Source organism: Lepidochelys kempii, chromosome 7 (genome assembly GCF_965140285.1).
Source record: "Lepidochelys kempii isolate rLepKem1 chromosome 7, rLepKem1.hap1, whole genome shotgun sequence".
Taxonomy (NCBI): domain Eukaryota; kingdom Metazoa; phylum Chordata; order Testudines; family Cheloniidae; genus Lepidochelys; species Lepidochelys kempii.
In genome coordinates, this window is record NC_136386.1 from 6,255,119 (window position 1) to 6,279,391 (window position 24,273).

At 45.4% G+C, this 24,273-nt stretch overlaps 1 protein-coding gene and 1 long non-coding RNA gene across 6 annotated transcripts in view; one reads left to right on the top strand and one right to left on the bottom strand.

The window, feature by feature from the left end:
* Positions 1 to 2,554, bottom strand: part of ADAMTS9 (ADAM metallopeptidase with thrombospondin type 1 motif 9) — a 134,956-nt gene extending 132,402 nt beyond the window's left edge. For all 5 annotated transcript variants that reach the window (XM_078853543.1, XM_078853542.1, XM_078853544.1 and 2 more), the window contains exons 1-2: positions 2,431 to 2,554; positions 1,404 to 1,780 (exon numbers count right to left, since the gene is read on the bottom strand). In XM_078853543.1, coding sequence (XP_078709669.1) covers positions 1,404 to 1,780; positions 2,431 to 2,536 — 483 coding nt within the window. In that variant the 5' untranslated portion in view covers positions 2,537 to 2,554. The remainder of the gene's footprint in view (positions 1 to 1,403; positions 1,781 to 2,430) is intronic.
* On the top strand, positions 258 to 20,804 carry LOC140914058 (uncharacterized). The gene is made up of 3 exons (XR_012159751.2): positions 258 to 318; positions 14,037 to 14,193; positions 20,719 to 20,804. It is a non-coding gene; the product is annotated as an uncharacterized LOC140914058 (long non-coding RNA).
* The last annotated feature ends 3,469 nt before the right edge of the window (positions 20,805 to 24,273 follow it).

A 24,273-nucleotide genomic window follows, 5' to 3' on the forward strand; every position in this document is an offset into this window, starting at 1 on the left:
CCCGCTTGGCTGGTGGGGTTTAGGGGAATTGAATTCCCCCCCCCATCTCAATCTGGGGAGCGGCTCACAGGCGTGCCGGGGGGAGGGTGCAAACACCCCCAGGCCCCGTGCTGCAGGCAGGGAACTGACTGCTGCTGCTGCTGGGCTTCCTTGCAGCTCCCGCCCCGGCTCCTTCGCCTCCGCCCACCAAACTCCGCACGGCAACAACCAGGGGACGCTGCCGGGAGCGCACAGCCCCTGGGAAAGTGCAGAAGTCGGGGGGGGGGGGCTGCAATGGGGCTCCCCGGCAGCAGCAGGCAGCGCAGCTCGGCCGCCCCGGTGAGTATTCTGGATCCCGGCTGCCTGCTGCGGAGGTTTGGGGTTTCTCTTCTTTCCCACTGAATTTGGGGGGGGGGTGGCAGAGCTTGGCGGACTGGCCCCCGAAGCCCCCTCCCGCACTGGGTGGCAGTTTTGCCAGGACCGGGGACTGAAGGAGTCAGGTGTAGAAAGCAGTGGAAGTTTGGAGACACCCCCCCCCCAACACCTGCAAGCTTTGCCGGGGTTTTGGGGGGTGCCGCACCAGGGATCCAGCGCCCGCAGCCCTTCCCTCCAGGTCGGGGGCAGACGCGGCTTAATTGCCCCTGGCTGCGAGCCCCCCCAGCTCTACTCCTCGCGGGCAGAGCGGACGGCCAGACCTTTGCGACTCCTGCGAGCCAGGCCCGCTCGCCCGTCGGGTGACCGGGCTAGAGAGGCCTGGGTTGCGGGGGTTTCACTCGAGGTGTGATTGCGGGGGGGGGGGGGCCAAGAACGGGGGTCTTCCCCCCCCCCCACCAGACCCCGGGTGGCTTGCTCCACCTTAAATGCTGCTGGCGTCCGGTCGGGAGGCACCGGCTCGTGTTGTGAGCAGCCCCCGGGGTGACCCCACCTCCTTGCTTCCGCTCCTGGCCACCGGCGTGTGAAAAAGTCCCTGCCCCCGGTGACCTTCACAGAAAGCAGGGCAGCCCCTCCCCGAAGCCCCAGGAGAGGCTCCGGGTTCGCATCCCGCTGTCACTCGGGGGCTTTCAGTTACTGCCCTGGCTCCTTTGCAACCGGAGACCCAGCCCCTGGCAGGGGAGAGCCCCTGGCAAGATCGTCCCGGCTTAGAAAGCAGAGGGGACCGGGGCACGTGACAATCAGTGAGCTCCTGGACACCCCCCCAAAAAAAACTTTCCCTATGGAGCGGAGTTTTACTCCTCTTTAAGCCAGAGAAGCTGTGTGGCAACAGGAGGTAAACCATGGCAAGTTTTTAAAGGCGCAGAGGACTCCGCATCAAGGTGTTTCGTGTAAACACAAACACCTGGGAGATAAGGATTTAAGAGGCCAAGCTCGGACCTGGAAAATCCCTAGACGCAGCGAGGAAGGAAGGTGGAGGGGAAGTCACTCACCATCCCTGAACACAGGCTGATGACTGCAGTGTGCTGGGGCTGGGTATTCACATGTCCTCTATAAAAACAGTGCTTAACGTCGCTGGCCTCCTGGGTGTAAAACTTGGTCTGGTTAACCCCCGGTTCTCCGAGGAGGCTGACCGTGAAAAGTGGCGCAATAAATCCAGAATGGGCCGTGAGGTTGAGTAGAAACTGCTCCCCAAAGGCGGAAAGCCTGTAGTGTGCCGAGGAGGAGAGGGCGTCGGTGGCCCAAGGGTCAGAGTTAATACTTCGTCTCTTTCTTTTGAAGTGTACGTGCGTGGGAAAGGGGGCTCCGAATTCGTTCACACGGGTGGGAGTGACGATCTCGAACTCGCGTAGTTTCTCCAACAGTTGAGCTGCAAAGAGTAACACAGGCACATGCCCTGTAAAGACTCGCTCTCTGTCAGGTCAGGCAGGGCATGGCTTTTTCACACACACTTATCCTGGATGAAAGCAACAAGGCCTGACTTTCGGAGGGGGGGGGGATATAGGTAGCCATACTTACAAACCCAATCAATGCATGGCAGGAGCACCTAGAGCCCAATCCTAGACCAGGACCCCCACGGAGGTAGGTGCTGTACAAACACACACCAAAAAACAGGACAGTCCCTGCCTCCAGCAGCATCAGAAAGAATCCTCTTCTATAAACCCACCAGGGTCTGCCAGTGCCAATTGCCCAAACCCTGCACCCTTCCTCCGCTTAAAATGGGCTTCTAACTTCAGGCTATTAGGAGCTTCAGAAAGGCTTCAGGAAAAAGAACAAGACCATGTCCAGCTGCTTCGGCACCTTCCCCGCCCCAGTGCACCGTGTTTTCACAGCCTGAGAAAGGCACACAACTTTGTAAAGTTCTTGTAACTGGCGACAAGCAAAGAGAAAATCAATGAAAGCGATACTGCAGGGTCGTAGAACCCCCCCCCCCTCCATTAAAATGAGATCTAAGAAACAGCCCAACGAACCGGAAACTTCCCCTGAATGAGCTCGGGGCGCCCAAAGCATCTTTCTTACCTTGTCTTGGATGCAGCCTCTGCTTCCTCGGTGCTGTGGTGGCTCCTTTGAAGGGGTCCTGCAGAAAGAGTGATCCTAATCCCAGCGCCCACAGCACTAGCTGCATGGTGGTGCCTTAGCAGAGAGCAGCCTTCCCCCTCCCCCCCCCCCTTTAATTCCACCCCCCACCCCCGCCCCGGCTCCTTCTCGGAGGAAGAAAAACTTCCGAGCGCTCCCCACCCCCCCCCCAACTTCACTTTATTAGAAGTGGGAACCGCTCGCATCCGATTTGTTCACCCTGGGCTCTGCTGTGACCACAACGGCCAGCGGAGAGAAGATCAGCAGCAGCAGCAGGAGGAGGAATAATCGCGCACGGGGGATCGGACACACCAGCATAGTGCAGCGAGAGGGGCTCGGGAAGGAACAGGGAAGAGCCTGCTGCACTTTTGGTGGGCTGCTTTTTCCTCTCCCCCCCCCCTTTCTAGCCGGTGCCCTCGGAGTTCTTGGGAACCAGCTCAGCAGACCGGAGGGGGGCGGTCTCCGGCAAAGCAAATGCCCAGAGCCCGCCCCTGTGAAAGGAGGGCTCCTCCCTGCTTTCTTCCCATGTCACTTTCTTCCCTTCCAAGGAAGCTTTTGATTCTGGTGTCCCAGGAGAAAAGACCCCTGTCCGATTCAGTACCTAGGCCAGGACTCCTTGCCCTGGGAGGAGGGAGAGAGATTTACAATAAACTCAACGCTGCAGCAAGAATCACACTGTGAACTAAACTCTACCACTGTACTTTGTTCCCTGTTGTGCACTCCCCCCCCCCCCCCTTCTCAACTTAAAGCTGATCAGGAGAATCTAATGATTCCTTAAATCTTATTTGTTCTTCTACACCTAGTTACTTTAGATTTCTGAAAAATAGTTGCAGCTCTGAGAGGCTTGTATCAGTTCATCCCTCCATGGATTAATAGTTCATCTGAAAAAGAAACCCTGTATTAACTGCATTTGAAGGAGTGAGAATAAGCACCTCTCCCTTTAAAAGAAATAAAAACAGCAAAATGAAAGTGTCAACGACTAGTCCTTGTAAACAAACTCATTGCTTTACTTTTGTTTATTGAAAGCACAAGAATGTTAAAAATTCAATTAACTTACCACTTTTGATGCTGTTTGTTTTCTTGTACATTTCTCAGAGTTAGGATAATTGAAATCAGTGATGTGCCCCAGGTTTGTGTATAGTCCATTTAATTTCCAGCAGTGCCAAATATTACAGTGACTCTTTTTTAAATTCAAAATATTTCCATTGGTCTTAAAAATCTATACCCTTATATAAAAATCTAGTTTAAATTGAGCTCCAAATTTAAATTAAGGTGGTCCCTTTAATTTTTTTCCCCTGTTTTCAGGAAGGGGAAAGATACTGTCAGATTTAAAGGCTCCTAATCAAATGAAAGGCAAGTTACTTATGATCTCTCTAGCACTTTTAAACTACTTTACTCTCTGTGAACTTGGAGCAAAAGTCACCAGACTTTACATCATGAATGTGAAGACCAACAAATTGTCCCTTGCAAGGATATGCATGCTGTGTCTCTAAATCTGTCACCCAGTCCAGCTGGGGCTGGGAAATGTTCTAGGCAGGTCTACAGTGAAGAATGGTTTTAAGGATAATGACAAGTTTCAGAGTAGCAGCAGTGTTAGTCTGTATTCGCAAAAAGAAAAGGAGGACTTGTGGCACCTTAGAGACTAACCAATTTATTTGAGCATGAGCTTTCGTGAGCTACAGCTCACTTCATCAGATGCATTCAGTGGAAAAAAAAAATCCACTGAATGCATCCGATGAAGTGAGCTGTAGTCTCTAAGGCGCCACTTCTACTCCTTTTCTTTTTAGGGATAATGTTGTTGTTCTAATAAAGTTCCTTGTTCAGTGTTAGAAGACAGCGATTCTTTCTGCAGTTTGTTTCATTGTTGATGGCATAGCAGACGAGCAGAATGCAGACCTTTGTCAGAACAGCGTCACAGGAGTGTTTTCTTCATGAATTGAATTGCCTCAGTCTTGCATCCTTGCCTCATTTGCTCCTCTTTCTGTAAATTGCCTATACAACATGTATCTGGATGTACCCACAGTTAATTGATTGTGCATGTACAAACAAGTTAAAATAAACCCTCAGAATAGGAAAGAGATCAGACCATTCTGAAATAACTTCAAGTTGCTGGGCCCACTTGGCATTCCATGCAAACCCACGGTTTGTGCGTGTTCTCGCCTGGCTTTTAGCAAAAGTGGGTCACTGCAAGGAGGTGGAGTCCCCACACTGGACCACGCACTTGTGGAGGCCTGAAAAGTCACCCCGCCTGGGGCTGGGCTATGACCAAAAGGGAATCCGAAACAGCGCTACCTGGAGTCCCTGTCTGAGGCTTCCCTGTCCGCTCAATCAGTGAGTCAGCAAAACCTGCTTAACCCTTTCACAGCTAACCCAGTGGGGTGTGTCAGGAAAACACGGCCAGCCTGTTACAGTCACCATGTGAGTTTCCTGAATTCCCCCTGTGATTGCAGGAAACTGCCATGCCGGTGAGTGACAATATATTTTCTTGGTATTGTGTCAGGCTGAGAGAAATACTCTTGGCCAGCAGCTTGGGACAAAGGGAAGTGCTACCTGGGCAGGTAACAAAGGATATATCTTCACTGGATATTGCCCTTGGCTCTCACACCTGCCCTGATAGGGTGACCAGATGTCCCGATTTCATAGAGACAGTCCTGATTTTGGGGGCTTTGTCTTATATATGCTCCTATTACCCCCCATCCCCTGTCCTGATTTTTCACACTTGCTGTCTGGTCACCCTAGGCCCTGAGTTTATTGGTGCTTTCATCCCAAGTTAGCTGGCCCAGTTGGGGCTACAGGCTGAAACCTGGGCGTTGCTTTCACTTGGGCTAGAAACCTGCCCATGTTGCCGTGAGGATGTAGGCTGATAGCCCAGTTGGTGGTAGGATGTGAGAGAGACAAGGTGGGCGAGGTAATCACTCTCACTGGACCAGCTGCTGTTGGTGAAATAGAAGAGGTGCTTGGTGTAGCTCGAAAGGGGAGAGACCATAGCAGTGCCCTGCTGAGTACGGTTCTGTTAGTGCTTTAATCAGAGATTGCGTCGGTAGCCAGAATTATTTGTATTACAGCAGTGGTTCAAGACCCCTTGGGGCTAGGTGCTATAAAACACTGTTTCTCAATCTTTTTGATACCAGAGACCGGCTTGCTGTTTTCCTAAACTCTGTCAGGGAGATCTCAGGGACTGGCGTCAGTCCCTGGACCAGTTGTTGAGTAACACTGCTATACAACACGCAGTAAGAGAGAGTCCCTAGCTCAGAGTTTACAGTCTACATAAACAAGACACAGGGGTGCATGTGGGAAACTGGGGCATGGAGGCCCCCTAGGGTTTGTCTATACAGAAACTCAGTGCACGGCAAGCCAGCATGTGAATCTCCAGGGCACTAACTGGCTGTGTGGACCCTGCTACCATGCACTAAACTTTCTGTATTACTGTCAATAGTACGTCAAACCCTACTGCAGAACTAGCAGGGTCCACTCAGCCAGTTAGAGCATGACAAACTAGTGGCTGTAGATTCACACTATAGCTTGCTGTGTGTTAAGTCGCCACGCAGACAAGCCCTTAATGATTTGGCCCAAGTCATGCCATCCATGGCAGAGAGCTGGGAATAGAACTCACATTTCCTAAGTCCCGGTCCAGATTATTTAACAACACAACCATCCATCCTCTCAGCCTTAACCTATAGGAGGGACAGAAGCAGAGATGGTAGGATCTAGGCTTTGGAAATTAAGAGGAAAAGGTGAAGTCATATTGTCAGGGTTCTTTCCCCACTCTGAACTCTAGGGTACAGATGTGGGGACCTGCATGAAAGACCCCCTAAGCTTATTCTTACCACCTGAGGTTAAAAACTTCCCCAAGGTACAAACTTTGCCTTGTCCTTGAACGGTATGCTGCCGCCACCAAGCGTTTTAAACAAAGAACAGGGAAAGAGACCACTTGGAGACGTCTTTCCCCAAAATATCCCCCCAAACCCTACACCCCCTTTCCTGGGGAAGGCTTGATAAGTATCCTCACCAGTTGGTAGAGGTGAACACAGACCCAAACCCTTGGATCTTAAGAACAATGAAAAATCAATCAGGTTCTTAAAAGAAGAATTTTAATTAAAGAAAAGGTAAAATAATCACCTCTGTAAAAGCAGGATGGTAAATACCTTACAGGGTAATTAGATTCAAAACAGAGAATCCCTCTAGGCAAAACCTTAAGTTACAAAAAGACACAAAAACAGGAATATACATTCCCTCCAGCACAATTTATTTTACCAGCCATTAAGCAAACAAAAAAAAATCTAACGCATTTTCTAGCTAGATTACTTACTAACTTTACAGGAGTTGTAAGGCTGCATTCCTGATCTGTTTCCGGCAAAAGTATCACACAGACAGACAGAACCCTTTGTCTCCCCCACCCCAGATTTGAAAGTATCTTGTCCCCGCATTGGTCATTTTGGGTCAGGTGCCAGCAAGGTTACCTTAGATTCTTAACCCTTTACAGGTGAAAGGGTTTTGCCTCTGGCCAGGAGGGATTTTATAGCACTGTATACAGAAAGGTGGTTACCCTTCCCTTTATATTTATGACACATATATAAACAGATCCATAGACTTTTCAGGCCAGAAGGGACCATCATGATCATCAACTCTGACCTCCTGCACATTGCAGGCCAAAGAACCTCAGCCAACCACTCCTGAAACAGATATTAATAAGCCCCCACTTCCTGCAGAACCTGAGCAGGAGACAGGAAAACTGGAAAGAGGAATAAATAAGGGACCTGAAAAAAGGAGCTAAAAATCAATATTGTATCATACATTACTAAAGCAAATTATTTGCTCCCTTGGAGAATTTTATAATCCTTTATTTTATACTTTCAGTATTAGAAATTGTAGGATACAATTTCAAAGGGACAAAATTTTAACACACATTCTAGCAACAGTATTAAAAATCAGAGTCTTGCATTACTGCTGTTCTAATCCATTCCAGTCCCCTTCCTGTTCAAGGCAAGAAATGCGTCCCATGATGATAAATTATTTTGAATTAAATTTCAATGTTATTTGAAAAAGCAAAATAATTTAACACTAAAGTTCAAACAATACATGTTAATCATCCCATGATGATCTGTGTTCTGTGCTTAAGCCCTTATACAATCAGATGCAGAATGGTATTAAAGTTCATCTCTCATTCTGAGAGATGTGGTATTTGCCTATTTAAAATGTATTTTTATTGGCATTTTGGATAATGTACAAATAAGTCATATATGGTTCATCATTCTGAATAGTTTCTGCTGGTGACTGGGAAATACAGCAGGAAAATCTTAGTATAAGTGAATAGATATGCAACATCTGAAGGAACTAAGCCATCAATACAAACTCAGCAAAACACTTTCCTATCAGGGAGGATCTGTTACTACTTACAGCGTGCAAAGTCTCGACACCCAAAGGAATAACTAAAGGCCCAAACCTACACAAGCAAAACTCCTGTCAAAGTGACAGTGGGAATTTTGCCTACATAAAGATGGCCCAAAAAAATCAAACTGTAATTGCTTGATTTAGGGAGTGAAAGAGCACTTAATCACAACACACAGACAATACAGTATCTCAAGGAACAAAGGTATGTTTAAGTACAATACTCTCGGGGATACCAAACTTGCCTCTAGCTTTATAACTCTATTTTCACTATCTTTCCTGGGTCTTATCTTTCTATGTTGGGGTGACTGTGATCCTAAATCACTTTAATCTCTCTGTTCTTTGCTGTCCTGGTTGTCTGTATCAGCACTGTCTTCTTTTATCTGCCTCAACAGTTTGCTTGCCCAAACTCTTATCCCACAAGGTAAAATGTTTTCCTTTGATGGTAGATCCTTGGTGCCACAAGATAACCAATGGCAGCAGCCAGGTTTTTCCCTTCCTCTCGGGGCCAGATTTAAATCCAGGAATGGAAGGCTCTCATTCCCCTTAACCAGCTTACTTGTTTCATAGCAGATCTTAAATTCTCTCTATCGCATCTGTCCTCCAAAGTCTTAGCAAAGATATTGCCCCTGTTCTCCCTTTTCTCTGAATTCAGTAACTTCTCCCTCCAAAAATGGTTATCCCTCCAAAGAGTATTTTCAGTCATTGTGCCAGAGCCTTTATTTAAAATCCTACAGCATCTGAGCCTTTCCAACCTGGCCAGGAAGCTGAACACCTGCAGGTTCTTGGCATGCACTTAATTTTCAAGCTTCTCTTCATTTCTCTGCCAAGCAAAAGCTTTTGATGGTGCACTGGTTAAAGGATTTCAATTTGTGGTCTAACTCCTCTGCAGGAGCCATTCCAGCCTCTGCTTTCTCCATTCAATTCACTGTTCTCCAAACTTTCGCTCACATAATGGACTAACCTGTGCCCGGTGTGGTGCGCTGCCATGCTGGCTCAAGAAGGGCTATCAATCTAGGCACTTAGATGGCTCAAATCACTGTAGTTTCTGAGCAGCTCAGTCATTAATGGATTTTATCCTCAATACCTGCCTGAGGCTGGGAAGTATTAAACTCATTTTACAGATGGGGAACCGAGACACAGAAAGGTTAAATGACTTGCCCAAGGTCACACAGGAAGGCTGTAGCTGAGCTGGAAATCAAACCCATGTCTCCTGAACACTAGTCCAGAGCTTTAGTCTCTGTCCAGACCATTCTTCTTAGCAGCAAGAATTGTGCCTCTGGTAGCAGAAGCACACACCCCGAGTAAAGAAGGATGATGCAACCTACACAATGAGATAGCTGCATGGGCTGATGAAAGAGGGTGATAGGTTGGTTCTGTCCTTCTCCTAGTAGAGGCTATTTTACACCACCACCACCACCCCGGGGGACATGGAGGGAGCAGTCCCTGCTTTTCCTGGAACATGAGGGATCAGAAAGGAAGTTCCTCCGACACCCTCCCCCTTGCAAACAATCAGGAACAATCTGTGCCACCGTGTTTAATACCTCCAGGTTTTCCCTCAGCAGAAGCTTGTTTATCTCATGGAGCCTAAAGGATCGCTTGATACTAATAAGCTGGGGGTGAGAGTGGGACAGGCGGGATCAACCGTTATAAGCTTGATGCAGAAATTGGGTGAGGTTCTCTGGCCTGAATTCTGCTCTGAATTCTCTTCAGGCCCTTAACATCATTAATTTTGCAGGTCCAGTGCTGGCCCATCCCTCACTTTTGAAGGTTAGCTTTCAGGTACATTTTCAGTATTTTAATTATTTTGCTTATGCCTCCTTTAGTTGTGTTCCCAGAAAGTTTGTACTTAGTTTGACATAGCTGCTGTATCTTGCCATTACACTACAGAGCTCAGGAGTGGAAAGCACATACAGACTCTATTTTAATGCAGCCATGAAATGGGACAGAATTAAGGTTGCCGTGGGACACTTAATGCTGCATTTCCTGACTCTTGGGCAATTAAAACCTCAAACTAAACATTGCATTAATTTATAGTGTGTATTTAACATGCTGTAAATTGAGCAATCTGAACACATTTCTATCGATTTTTGATATTATGCACTGATCTGCATTCCAGGTGCCTTTGCAAAAAATACCGTCAAATTAAGAGTAAATATAGCAGATGTTCCTTATTTCCACACCAGAAGGCAACTTATGCATGCTGAAACTGCCCCAGTACAGAGTGTTTCCACCCCAGAGCAGTGGTTTTCAACATGTAGTCTGCAGATCCCGGGAGGGGGGTGGTCCACAGACTATGTCTAAGATTTCCAACGGGATCTGAACCTCCATTTGAAATTTTTTAGGAGTCCGGAAATGGAAAAAAGGTTGAAAACCACTGCCCTAGAGCCATGTGCTTTTACAGTATTACTTAACTGATGTTCAAATAAACTAATTCTCACAACAGTCCTGTGAGGCAGATATTACATGTATTATCATCGCCTTACAGATGGGGAAATTAAGTCAGTCAACTGACTTGCCCAAGGCCATGCAATAAAATGGTGCCATAACCCAGTCCTGTGATCATTCTACTGGAATACAGCACCCCACATTCACATCCATATGTAGCTTTGAACATACAAAGCAATGTCAGTGGCAAGTATGATGAAACCATTACATTTTTATTTGAGTGACATTTTCAGGCTTTTCCTGAATACTAGGCCTTTCCCAATGATTATAAAATGGAAACAGCTAGTCGGGTTTTGTTTTATTTGTAAATCAAAACCAAGATACAGCACACATGCAAAAAACTCTTCTTCCACAATCTAGCCTCTTTGTATGCCATACATGACTTGAAGAAGGGGGTCACATTTTACTCAATTGTGTTAAAATCTTCCTTCAGGAAATTTTCTGCCATGTTGTACTGCATACAGAGTGTTATTAAATCTGCACTGATTATAAAATGATCAGAAAACAACTAATGGCTAAATAAGGGTAAATGCTTTAGGCTCAATCCAGTTTCCACTGGAAAATCAGTAGCAGTGGGATCGAGCCCTTTGCGTGCCTTCCTGTTGATATTTTACGGCGTCATGGGAGTTTTATTAATATTCCCCTAGACAAGCGAATAGAACCTGGGTAATGAAATCCAACGTGGTCAGTGGCTTGAAAGAACCATCTCTCTCCAGGATGGTTGCATCCTCTAGAGTTCATCACAATCCAGCCGCATGTTTAAAAAGGCAGGCCAAGTAGCTAAGGACTTTGAGGGGAAAATTCGAACACGAGCTCCACCATGTCTAAGACCTACCGGAACTGCATAACTACCATGGCCTGAATGTATCTGCATCAAAGCCAGTTTCTGGCACAGGGCAACCTTGCAGAAGCACGTGGCACCCGCAGCCTGGAGCATCTTCTTGGTGGCCAAAGCAGTGGCAGTAAAGTACATTTCCTCTGTAAGGTCCTGGTTCAGGAAAACATTTATGCACGCGCTTAAGTCCCACCCTGTTCAGCAAGGCACTGTAAGCTTTCATCCCGTTGGCTTCAGTGGGACTTAAGCAGTTATGTAAGTGCTTTGCCTAAGAGGTACACTTGCTTGAAGCAGGGTTTAAGCTAGGAAGAAGAGGTGAGAGTAGCTGGAACCTCCTGGGAATTGGAGCCTTCTGGTGGGACAGTGAAACGGAGTGAGCTGGTACAGCCTCAGTGGTTCACACACTTCCTCTGACAGCAGCGCCGACCAGCAATAATTCTCCTAAGATTTGCTCCTCAAACTAAGTATGAGGAGCTACAGCTGGACACCTCCCTCATCCCCAGTAGCAACGGGCCAGTGTTCCTGAGATGGCGGGATGCAACTGGCAGGTGAGTGATGAGGGCAGGACTGTCTCAGTTAAGAAAAACAAAACCAGGAAAATTGCACAGGTGCAATGGAAGTTTTCTCTCTCCCTCTCCAGCTGCTTCTGTTCCCTCCTTCTTCTCATGTCTCCTATGCGCACACTGCTCCTGGGGAAGCAGCCGGGGCACTGAAGCTTGAACCAGCACCTCCCTGTGGAGCAGAGAGGGGTGGAGATAGAAATGGACAACACCCCCATCCTAAACCAGCCGTAACTTCTGGCTGCAGCCCCCCTGTAAAGCCTGTGGGACTGAGATCAGCAAGGAACCCCAACTGGCATTTTGGGGTCTGGGTTGAAAGTGGTGGAGAAGCACTTACACAGACTCACTTCACTAGCCCACAGTCTCAGGTGGAGTTTGCTGAGACATGTCAGTCTGTCTGTCTGAGTGAGTAGCCCAGAGAACCAGGGTCAAATATTGAAAGCATAATCTTCTTTTAGAGCAATAAAGTTACCAAATACTTGGCCATGAAAATAGGGTACCAGATGGCTTTGGAAGAATATTTAACAGAAGACCATTCAGTTGCCATGATTAAAAGGACCTAGGGAGTTTATATTTATAATGGTCTATTTCTTCTGAGGCAAAAATTTATCAGTATCGTCAGTTCTGATTAACCTAAACATGAGAGCTAGCAAGTAAACACACACCTTCAGGTGGTTTTCTAAAAATAAATGGCCAAAGAGGAGTTTTTCCTTCCCTTCTCCTAAGAGAGAATGGCTAGCATGATATTCCTCCTACAGTTTTATAATTACATACTGATACATGAAGCCTAACATGACAGTTTGCTGCAGGAGTCTGTTCAGGAAGCAGTTTGTTCCACAGATGAATTATTCATTGCATAAAGTAGTCCAGTAAAAGCTGTTTTATTCGGCACTTCACCAGCCGGAAAGCTCTATAATCCGGCATTTCTGATCTTCATTGAAATTCCGGTTTATAGTCCGGTTGGCGCAGGGCTGGCAGGGGGCTGGGGTATGGGAGGGGGTGCAGGGTATGGGGTTGGGGCGCGAGAGGGGGTGTGGGCTCTGGGAGGGAGTTTGGATGCAGGCGGGGGCTCGGGGCAATAAAGAGCTGCTTATAATCACTTTAATCCAGTAACTGGGACTTTACTTAAAAACAAACAAACAAAAAACAACACCTCAACATGCTGAGATTCTCGACAAAGTCCCAAGAGTTGGCCATGGTGAAGTGAAGGCAAAGGAAGCAATGATCTTTGCTTTTGAAAAATTAAAAAAAGAATAATCCAGAAGATGCCGGAGTGAAGATACCATAACTCTTGTAAATTACTCTGAAGTTAATAGATCAGTTGACTTACTGGACAAGGCTGATATAGTGTTGTTATTAATTATTTTAGTGCAGTATCACTGGGAACCCCAGTTGTGGGCCAGGACCATCATGATAGATGCTGTACAAACCCAGGAAAAAGTCTCTGTCCCAAACAGCTATCATGTAGCACTATTCTATATTCCCTGCGGAACGGGTATGCTGTCATCTGATGAAGGGTTACTTAGAACTAACCAGATGGTCATGCATTGCACTTATCAAGGCACAGAGAGCTTATATTTAATTACTACATTATTTCTATCTAAGACATTTCATAACACAGCAATGAGGGCCTGTTGTAAGAAGCAGCTCCCAGCCCACGGTCCCCTCTGCAATCCAAACTCCCAACTGGAGAAGGCTGACCTTGGTCCATGTAGCCACATCCCCCAACCATGCACAACTCTGGCAGCTGCTTCACACAGGTTGAAGAGTTGTGGCCAGCTACTGGGATCAGCTCACCTCTCCCTTAGGAGGTTACCTCAGAACATGCTCGGTGTTTGTACAATGCCAAGCACAGTGGGGTACAGGTCCAGGGCTCCTAGGCACAACTGCAATGCGAGTAACTTCATAAAGAAGCAGAGATTAAATAGCCAACAGCTCAATGCCGAACAGAGTTCAGCAAGAGAAAAGGTGACATTGGGATCGCTCTCTAATAAGGATCCTGGTCATCTTTTTTTTATTTAAATACCTCATTCCATTTTGTGAAGTATTCTGATCACCTAGAAGGCCATAAGAATATAATTTTAAACAACCCACTACCATACCTGCAGTTTAGAACAGCAGTGTCCAACCCGTGGCCCTCAAGGGCAACTGTGTTACGAATGTTTACATGAGATGACTGAAAAATGGGCTCCGGGAGCAGGATTAAAAAAAGGGGAAGTGTTTGAATCAGCCTCATTGCTACAGGGGTCACTGCTTCCCCACCTGCCTCCCACTGCAGCCGGGCCCTCCAAACAACTACTTTCCCTTCTCTGTTCCAGCAACTCACCTGAAGGCCACCTGGTGCATCACTGAGGACAGCAAGGGAGAGGAGCTCTGGCTCTTTCCTCCCTTGCTTCCCTGCCGGGCTGTGGGAGCTCCAGGGAGACCAACACTGGAACTCGACTGGCTCTGCCTGAGCTTAGAGAAATAGTTAAGGTATTGATTGCAACCCCTTGACCTTTGAAAAGACGTTTGGCCCTCGGGATGGACTCTGCTGCGTGAGACCATTAGCCATTGTTTATTCTGGATTATTCACCCTTTCTAAACATCGCCGAGCCATTAAAAAAAGCTGAGGCGTTATCATTTGCAACACAGTGGGCGGTATCAAGCTATTAAGGGAAGCATTGAATGATCTACTAGGATTTTTTTCAGGGAGAAAGGGTTGCCTATTAGCTCCTCTTTATGGTGCACAGGGAGCTCCAAGAGGCAGAGTGGACTGTCCAGTCGGAAGTTACACCAAGGCGTAGATGATTCCTGTATTTGCACAAGTCTTCCCCGTTGCGATCCCAGATATGTGCCATTGACAGCTGGTGTTAGAAGGACCATTTGACAAATCAAAAGCCATGCTCCGGATTGAGTCGTAGTGATCGTCTGTCTCCAGATCACTGTTCATGGAGCAGAATTATCAGGTTGATTGTCTTGTAGCAGATGATACCCGGTGAGAGCCCGGGTTGCAAACAGCTATCACTACAGCAAAGGCTGTGAAGGACAGAGCTTCTGGAATTTTTGTCACTGACACCATCCTCACTTCATTCTCCGACACCTTGTTTCCTGTACCTTCTACCCAGATGTTCCTTTAGAAAAACTAGCCTCCCTGCCCAGGAGCTCAAGGGCCGGGCTGGAGGGTCCCGTGGGCTGGATGTGGCCCCCAGGCCGTAGTTTGCCCACCTCTGCTCTAGGGGGACCTACGCTGTCGCTTTCATAGATCAGAGTAAACATTTCCTTCTGCTTCTATTAAAAACCATGTAAAGTACATGGATCTCTCTTTGATCCAATTGTACTTCTGCTTATTTTACAGCCTGCTAAAAACATGTAGTTTGCAGCCAGTACACCTGATCTGACAAAAATGATCTTCAGAGAGGGGGAAAAACATGCATATAAAAAACAGAAGGCATATCACAATCCTGTCATTAGTTACCCATCATCATTTGTTGCACAAATACTTTAAAAGTACCTAATTTTCCTTTTCAGCGGTAAGGTAGAAATGCTTTTTGACTAGTTACATGAAATACTAAATTTTCATCTGAGGCGAGTGTCCTTAATCAGCCTCACTTTACAGTGTAAAGTGTCTTCAGGACCACGCGGGTCGGGCTACCACTGCCATTTATTAACGCAGGGGCCTCTTGCTATGCTAAGTTCAATGCATCTGGTGGTCCCAGGTCCTGTGCTTGGGGACAGCAGCGACAAAACAGCCACACACAATTCAGCAAGCTTATTTGGCAGCTGCTGTTTAGGGATGGAGACTGGAGTCTACTTCAGTTATATGAAAAAAAAAAAAAAAGAGGTTCCCTTTGGTTTATGGCTGAGGTCAGTGGAAGGCCAGTGGGAGGAAGTTTGTATTGCAGCAATTTGTACCTTATCTTGTTTATAGATGTAAACAGAAGGTTTAAATTTCCGTTACTGAAGCCGTCCACACAGACAAAGGGTTCAGTGTAGAGGGAAGCAGAGAAAGATGGGTAGCAAATGTATATTCTTAAGCATATGTTGAGAAGTATAGTAAAAAGGTGTCATTTTTTTTGACAGGTTTCAGAGTAGCAGCCGTGTTAGTCTGTATCCGCAAAAAGAAAAGGAGGACTTGGGGCACCTTAGAGACTAACCAATTTATCTGAGCATGAGCTTTCGTGAGCTACAGCTCACTTCATCGGATGCATACCATGGAAACTGCACAGTTTCCGATGAAGCGAGCTGTAGCTCACGAAAGCTCACGCTCAGATAAATTGGTTAGTCTCTAAGGTGCCCCAAGTCCTCCTTTTCATTTTTTTTTTTTTTGCAGTACGTTAGGACACCATTGTAGTGAATCAAAAAGTAATCTCTCCTTAGCCTGCTATGCTCAGTCTGAGATCTCAGTAGTTCTCCAGGCATGGAAACTCTTAGCTCTCTATGGGCTTGATTCAAAGCCCACTGAGTCCTTCTGTTGCTTTTCAGTGATCTTTGGATCAGGCCTTGACTCCCACACTGGCGAACAGCCCGTGGCACTTAATGTCACCACACGAGCTCTTCGCATGCTTTCAGAGCTGGCACATGGACATTCTGCAGAAGCGTTGTCAATGTCTTTGAGTACATCAATCCCCTGCCAAGTCAATTCTGCATGCCCAAACTGTGGATAGGGGCCTCTCAGGAAGAGACTTTGGCCCACTGACTCAGCACAGCAACGATTTTATCTTCCCCACAATACAGCCATGAACCAGATTGTTCCGGACTCCCATAGATCTGTCATATGCTGAGCTCTTTTGGAGAATCTGACCACTTCTTTTGGCGCCTGATGAGTTCTTGAAATTCTGGCTGGAATGGCGGCTGGAATTCTTTGGAAAATCTGGCTGTTGGAGTCGACCAGTTCATATAACTGGATAACTGAATAAAATGTCAGCTTCAGAGACCAGTCGAAAGAGAATCTACAGCTTGTTTTGAAAGGGAACAAGAGCAAGAAATGCATGCGGTGTTTAAGACCTAGCAATACCATAAATGGTGCTGGAATTGGTTCTCCCACATCCTGTAGTTCACAAAAAGAAAAGGAGGACTTGTGGCACCTTAGAAACTAACCAATTTGTTTGAGCATAAGCTTTCATGAGCTACAGCTCACTGCGTCGGATCCGTGTAGCTCACGAAAGCTCATGCTCAAATAAATTGGTTAGTCTCTAAGGTGCCACAAGTACCCCTTTTCTTTTTGCGGATACAGACTAATACGGCTGCTACTCTGAATCCTTTAGTTCAGCAGCCTTGATGCATGGAAGATGTTCTCAAAGGCTTTCCCTTCCTTGGGAAGGTGTAAGGAATAGTTCGAAGCCATCTAATTCACATGCACACTGTACAGTCTGAAATACATCCCTGACTCATTCTTGCTGACATGGGACCCAACTGACATGCCTCCTAATGCTCCTGAAAAGGTGGGTGCTTACTCTTTTCCACCACTTCCCACATTTGTGCCAATTGGACCTCTCTCTTGTTTCTTTATTGCAGAATTCTAGTAGAACCACTGAGGAGGTATTTTGGAATTATGAGCTTATTAAAAAAAAAACCCTCTAAAAATACCCTACAGTTTTAGCAGCCCATACAGGCAAAAGTACCAGAGAAATTCACTTATTTATTCCTTCTTCCAAAATACTGATATAATTCAGTCCTGGAGACAAAACATCAAGGGCATAGATTAACAATGACTTCAGTCTAAAATTGGTTTAAGGAAGGAAAGCTAACAAAAAAATCACTAGTGATCACTTGTTTAAAACGTGATATTTAAACATACTTTTAATCCATCTAAATAGATGAAATATGAAAGCAAATTAATCCTTTCATGATGTTAGGAGTGTGTTTATGGTTAGGCTCTATAATAAGCACATTGGTAGAAAGTTTATTTTTAAAATCCCAGTGCTTTAAAATAATATATTGCTTTTCTCAAAATTAAAAAGCACACTACAAAATAGTTGTATTCAAACATTGTTATGGGTACTTTTCTTGAGCATACTGCTGCCCTTTAATGTTTGCATCTTTTATACTCATCGAATTATAACTAGTGAGACTGAACGACACTACTCACCACTTTTAGAAATTGAGCAGTCACACAACTCTTTGAGTAACAATGGGGAAAAAAAACATAGTAAATTGCGGTTTGTTTGTTATGGGGTTCCAGATGTGTTGTCAACATAGAAATGATCCCCAGTTCACAAGTAACTCATTTTGGCAACTCTCCTTGATACATCATTTTAAGTGCACTACATCAAACCCATCCCATGCATAGTCAAATAAGTTAGCAGAAGTTGATGCAAACAGCAGAAGACCTGATGGATTTGAAGGACCTGTACTTAGGATTGTTTGACTACCACAACACACCTCACAATATTTTATTGGGCTCACCAGTTTGGAGAATTACAGGCAGAACAATAATAATCTAACTGTGAATCTCTAATAAGATTGTTGCGTCTAAGGCAATTGTCCCACAAGTGGTCATAAGAGCTAAATGGAAGGAAGGTAAATGCACAAAAACTAGGAGAGAGATGCTATAGCAAGAATGCCATATAGTTACTGCCTTGGCAAGTTGCAAAGATAAAGTTAGATTTCAAGCAGAGCTTGGATGGTAGTTTGCCAACGTAACAGCTATGGTGTATGAGCAATGGGCTTAAATTGCAGCAAGGGAGGTTTAGGTTGGACTTTAGGAAAAACTTCCTAACGGTCAGGGTGGTTAAGCACTGGAATAAATTGCCTAGGGAGGTTGTGGAATCTCCATCACTGGAGACTTTTAAGAGCAGGTTAAATAGACACATGTCAGGGATGGTCTGGAAGATAATACTTAGTCCTGCCATGAGTGCAGGGGACTGGCCTAGATGACCTCTCGAGGTCATCTATGATTCTATGACATAACCATCCCTGAGGGGCAGTACCACACAAGGAACTAAAGGCATCTAAGCAAATCCATTTCTTGAGGGCACCCAGAATGCTTTTAGTGCAGACAAAAGTAACACACACTGATAATTAAACACACCAGGATCAGCAAAAATATGCCCCAGCTCTGCAACTGAACAGGTCTTCACAGAAGGAACTGAAATGAAGGGTAAGTGGCCATGTGATCAAAAAGGCATTGGCAACTAAGATTTATTTGCATCCGATGAAGTGAGCTGTAGCTCACGAAAGCTTATGCTCCCATAAATTATTTAGTCTCTAAGGTGCCACAAGTCCACCTTTTCTTTTTGCGGATACAGACTAACACGGCTGCTACTCTGAAACCTGTCATTAAGGAACTTAAGACCACCTTGGTCCTCAAGTATAGTTCAACTGGACCAGAGAATCAGTGCCTTGATCTTTAAAATCCTTGCGGTCTGAAACCGGTCTTAATACTGACATCCTCTGTTAAGTGCTTTGAGATCTATTGATGAAAAGCGACATACAAGAGCTAGTATTCGTATTATCATTACTGAGTAGTGTTAGTGATAGAAGTGGAAACATTCTTTTTCATGACACTATTTTAAATAAACGTTTCCAGCCCAGGTCTGTGCATTCAGGAGTTTCAGACAGTACTAATCAATACAAATCAGTTTTTGGGTTTGACCGTTTAAGTTCTGCTCATCCTGACTTAAAACCACACTTTCCCGGTTGTCTGTTTCAAACCTTTCAGAAATTCTCTGCTTGATAGATTTGACCAGCCCTCCTATGCAAACTCCAGGAAGAAGTTTTGACACTAAGAACCATGCATGTGTACATGAAGGATTATCTCCTTTTGCCTAAAGGCTTTTGGAAGGTGTTTATCTGAGGCTCATTTGCCCCATGCAGAGGCAGAATGACATCACACTCAAAGACTGCTTAAATTGGTCTACTCATGTTTCTCTGTGTGATTAAAGACTGCAGAATCCCATTAAGAGGGTTTAAAATGTTTATTAATATGATTTTTAAACTATTCCCCCTCCACCCCCACCCCCCGCATGGCTGTAGATACTAATTACCTATATTTGATTGCACTCTTGGCCAAAAGAAGGCTATTGAAACATTAATTCAAAGGCAGGAGAGGGAATATTTTCTAGAATTTAAAAAAATGTCAAAAACATTTTAAGTTTTGATGAAGTCAACCATTCTGATATCTGAATATCTATTAATCAGAAAAAAACCCTTCACTGACTAGGTTGTTACTTTCTGTAATGGATTTACTAGAGGAAAAATGGAGCCATGTATTATTTGGATGTAGACTGTAGGGAGCATAATCATGAGATCAGCTCAAAAACCAATCCAAGCGGTCCTTGGCAAGCGTAGGGACAAAGTGTTTGGTTTGCATTGTTTAACAGGCCACAGTACTGCACAAATCCCAAATGATGTGCACAGACAGTGATCTTTTAAAAGGACACAGGAAATTAGGGCTGTTGTCGAGTTAATAAAAATGAGAAGAGAAGAGGATTGAGAGGCAGGCCAGAGAGAGGGCTCAGTTTCCTGCCCCAGTTGCAATTTATTAGGGGGACCCAATTGGCATCATGCGTAGCTTGTGAACATCTATTCATTTGCAGGAGTTCTATTTTAATTGGTTGGTGATTGCAGGTTCCCTCCCCTTCCTTAGTTCAAAACTGGGGGGAGTCAAGCTGACTTGTACTTTCAGCTCTTAGAGAAGCCTTGAGAACTGGAACAGAGAAGCAGTCCAAACGCAAACACTGGCTACAGTAGACCTATCTATAAATAGTTTAGAAGAACAGCATGAACAGTAGAAGCAGGGGATTTTCTTTTTTTTCCCCCCCTCTAAGTTTTGCTGCCTCTGTGTGCATGGTGTTTAGGTTTGCTTTGTTACACACCAGCAGGCCTTGTGTTATAAAAGAGTAAAATCCAAATACAAGATTCAGCGAAGAACTTGCATCTGCTGAGGTTCCGTTGCAATCACCGGTTAAGCTCTTTGCTGAATTGGGGCCATTCTGTGTCTGAACTCACCAGCTGCAATTGCCATTTTAGAAGCCAGTCCTACAAAGATTCGCGACTAATCCTCTCTCACACTTGTAGTCCCATGATGTCACCAGAGCCAGACAGGACCATGGAAGGGGAATCAAGGATGCAGCATCGCCAACTCCAAGTGTTCATGAGTTAGCCCCCCAGAAACCAAGACAGTGCCATTAAAATCATGTGATTTACAAAATAATGTTGGATTCTTTTCATTTGCCTTTGGGATTTTGAGTCTTTAGGGTTCATGGATTCAAGCTTTTCATAATTGTGAGGACCAGAAACTTCTCTAACAAAATGCAGGCTGAGATTCTCGTATGACCTGGCTGGAAGAAACCATAAAATCACTGATAAAGTTTGCAGATGACACAAATTGGGAAAGTGGTAAAGAATGAAGATGATGGGTCACCGATTCAGAGCAATCTGGATTGCTTCATTAACTGGGCGCAAGCAAACAATAGGCTTTTTAACACGGTGAAATGTAATTGCATACATTTAGGCATAAAGAATGTAGGCCATACTTACTGGATGGGGGCCTAGCCTGAGGAGCAATGACTCTGAAAAAGATTTGGGGGTTGTAGTGGATAATCAGCTGAACATGATCTCCCAGTGTGACTCTGTGGCCAAAAAAGTTAATGCAATCCTGGGAAGCATAAATAGGGGAATCTCGAGTAGGAGTAGACAGGTTATTTTACCTCTGTATATGGCACTGTTGCAACCAGTGCTGTTGTCCACAAGTCAAGAAGGATTTTTGATACATTGGAGAGGGTTCAGAGAGGAGCCATGACCATGTTTAAAAGGTTAAAAAAGCATTCCTTACAGGGATAGACTTAAGGAGATTAATTGATTTAGCTTCAAGAGCTAGTTAAGGGGCAACTTGATTACAGTCAATAAGTACCTACCTGGGGAACAAATATTTAATAATGGGCTCTTCAATCTAGCAAAGAAGGGTAGCGCCTAATTAAGGCTGCGATTCTGTCACTGAGGTCATGGAAGTCACAGACTCTGTGACTTTCCGCAACCTCCGTGACTTTTGCAGCTGCAGTGGCTGGTGCGGCTGACCCCAGGGCCGCCAGAGCAGCTGGTCCTGGGGCCAGTCACACCAGGAGCTGCTAGAGTGGCCCCGGGGCAAGCCGCACCGGACACTGGTCAGGTGGTCCTGGGGTGGATGGCCCCAGGGAGTGCCTGAATGGTGGTCCCAGGGGCAGCTCCAGGGAGCACCTGAGCAGCCGTTCAGGGTGCTGCCCCGGGGCCAGCTGTAGTGGCCGATGCTCGGGTGGCTGGCACAGGGAAAGCACCCAAGCTGTGGTCCTGGAGTGCCTGGCCCCAGGAAGAGCCTGAGCAGCGGTCCCCAGGGCCTTGGAGCAGGGGTGACGGGGGGCAGTCAGCCACCATGGTCAGTGCAGGGACTAGCCATTAGCCCCCGGGTCCCCACAGCAGCAGCTCGTGGGGCCCCAGGCGCTGCTAAGTTTTAGTCAGGGGTATTTATATAGTAAAAGTCATGGACAGGTCACAGGCCGTGAATTTTTGTTTATTGCCCATGACCTGTCCATGACTTTTACTAAAAATACCCATGACTAAATCTTTGCCTTACGCGTGATCCAATGGCTGCAAGTTGAAGCTAGACAAATTCGGACTGGAAATATGGGATATATTTTTAACAGGGAGATTAATTAACCATTGAAACAATTCACTAAGGGTCATGGTAGATTGTCCATGTTTGACTTTTTTTAAATCAAGATTGAATGTTTTTCTAAAAGATCTGCTCTAGGAATTATTTTGGGGGATTTCTATGGTCTGTGTTATACAGGAGGGCAGAGTAGATGATCTAAGGTCCCATCTGGCCTTAGAATTTGTGAATCATACAGTCACATGACTCCAAGAGCTGGGGCTTTAAAAAAAACTGGAAATATAATGGAACTTGCAAAAAAATCATGACAATGGGGAACACTGGGGCTGGTGTTCTAGCTAGCAGGTTCTATATGACATAGGGAGCTATATAGCTACATAGAGCTAAGGTTGTCCCTTTCCCCCAATCCCAAGTTAACACTATTGTCTTGTTTTTAGATGCCTTTTAAAGAATGAATTAACTTCTTTTTAAAAATCTAGGTTAAAGTGCAACACTAACGTTAAAAATAATACAAGGTAGAGAGAGACTCATCAAATGAAAAGGGTTTAGATTCTCACAGTAATGTTAACTTTCACATTGCACATCCTTCAGACCTCCTTTAAACACTCTAATGTGCGATCAAAAATATACCCAACTGAGTAAATTCATTTTCTTAAGAGAACCTTAGCCTTTCTCATTTCCTGACTTTTGTCTTTCAGTTGATAACCTTAACATTGCATCGACATCGGATTGAGGGTTTGTGTTGTTTTAAGAGAGGCATCACAAGGAAAACTAGCCATGGCCTTTCTTCAATCTGTACCTCCTCCCCTGCCCCCAAATAAAATCTGGCAACACTAGATTTTTTCACCATCATGTGACATTTAAATTACATTTCTCCTATGAGGAAATCTGTGGTCAGCTCTAGAATATTGCCAGAGCTGGTAGAAATTTTTTCAGATTTTGATTGGTCTATTAGCTTTTTCTTCAAAAATTTGAATTTCAGCAACGAAATTGAACGTTTTACTCAAATATTGTAGAGCTAGTTGAAATTTTTCAAAATTCAAAAGTCAGGAAACATTTTCAAAAATTTTCATTTTTACTGGTTTTTCAAACAGTTCTGTTATTTATGCCTTAAATTCATCCCTGTTCTACTGCTAATCAGCCTGCCCATCCTACCCCCATTCCACATACACACCATATTTTATTTAGATTCCTGTTGCATTTCAGATCATAGAATCATAGAAGATTAGGGTTAGAAGAGGTCATTTAGTCCAAACCCCTGCTCAAAGCAGGACCAACACCAACTAAATCATCCCTGCCAGGGCTTTGTCAAGCTGGGCCTTAAAAAACTCTAAAGACGGAGATTCCACCACCTCCCTAGGTAACGCATTCCAGAGTTTCACCACCCTCCTAGTGAAATAGTGTTTCCTAATATCCAACCGAGACCTCCCCCACTGCAACTTGAGACCATTGCTCCTTGTTCTGTCATCTGCCACCACTGAGAACAGCTGAGCTCCTTCCTCTTTGGAACCCCCCTTCAGGTAGTTGAAGGCTGCTATCAAATCCCCCCTCACTCTTCTCTTCTGCAGACTAAATAACCCCAGTTCCCTCAGCCTCTCCTCGTAAGTCATGTGCCCCCACCCGATCATTTTTGTTGCCCTCCGCTGCACTTTCTCCAATTTGTCCACATCCTTTCTGTAGTGCGGGGCCCAAAACTGGACACAATACTCCAGATGTGGCCTCACCAGTGCTGAATAGAGGGGAATAATCATTTCCCTCGATCTGCTGGCTATGCTCCTCCTAATGCAGCCCAGTATGCTGTTGGTCTTCTTGGCAACAAGGGCACACTGCTGACTCGTATCCAGCTTCTCATCCACTGTAATCCCCAGGTCCCCTTCTGCAGAACTGCTGCCAAGCCAGTCGGTCCCCAGCCAGTAGCGGTGCCCCTGGGATTCTTCCGTCCATTCTGTGTGGCATAAGAGGAGAGCACACCTGAGTTCTGGCTTGGT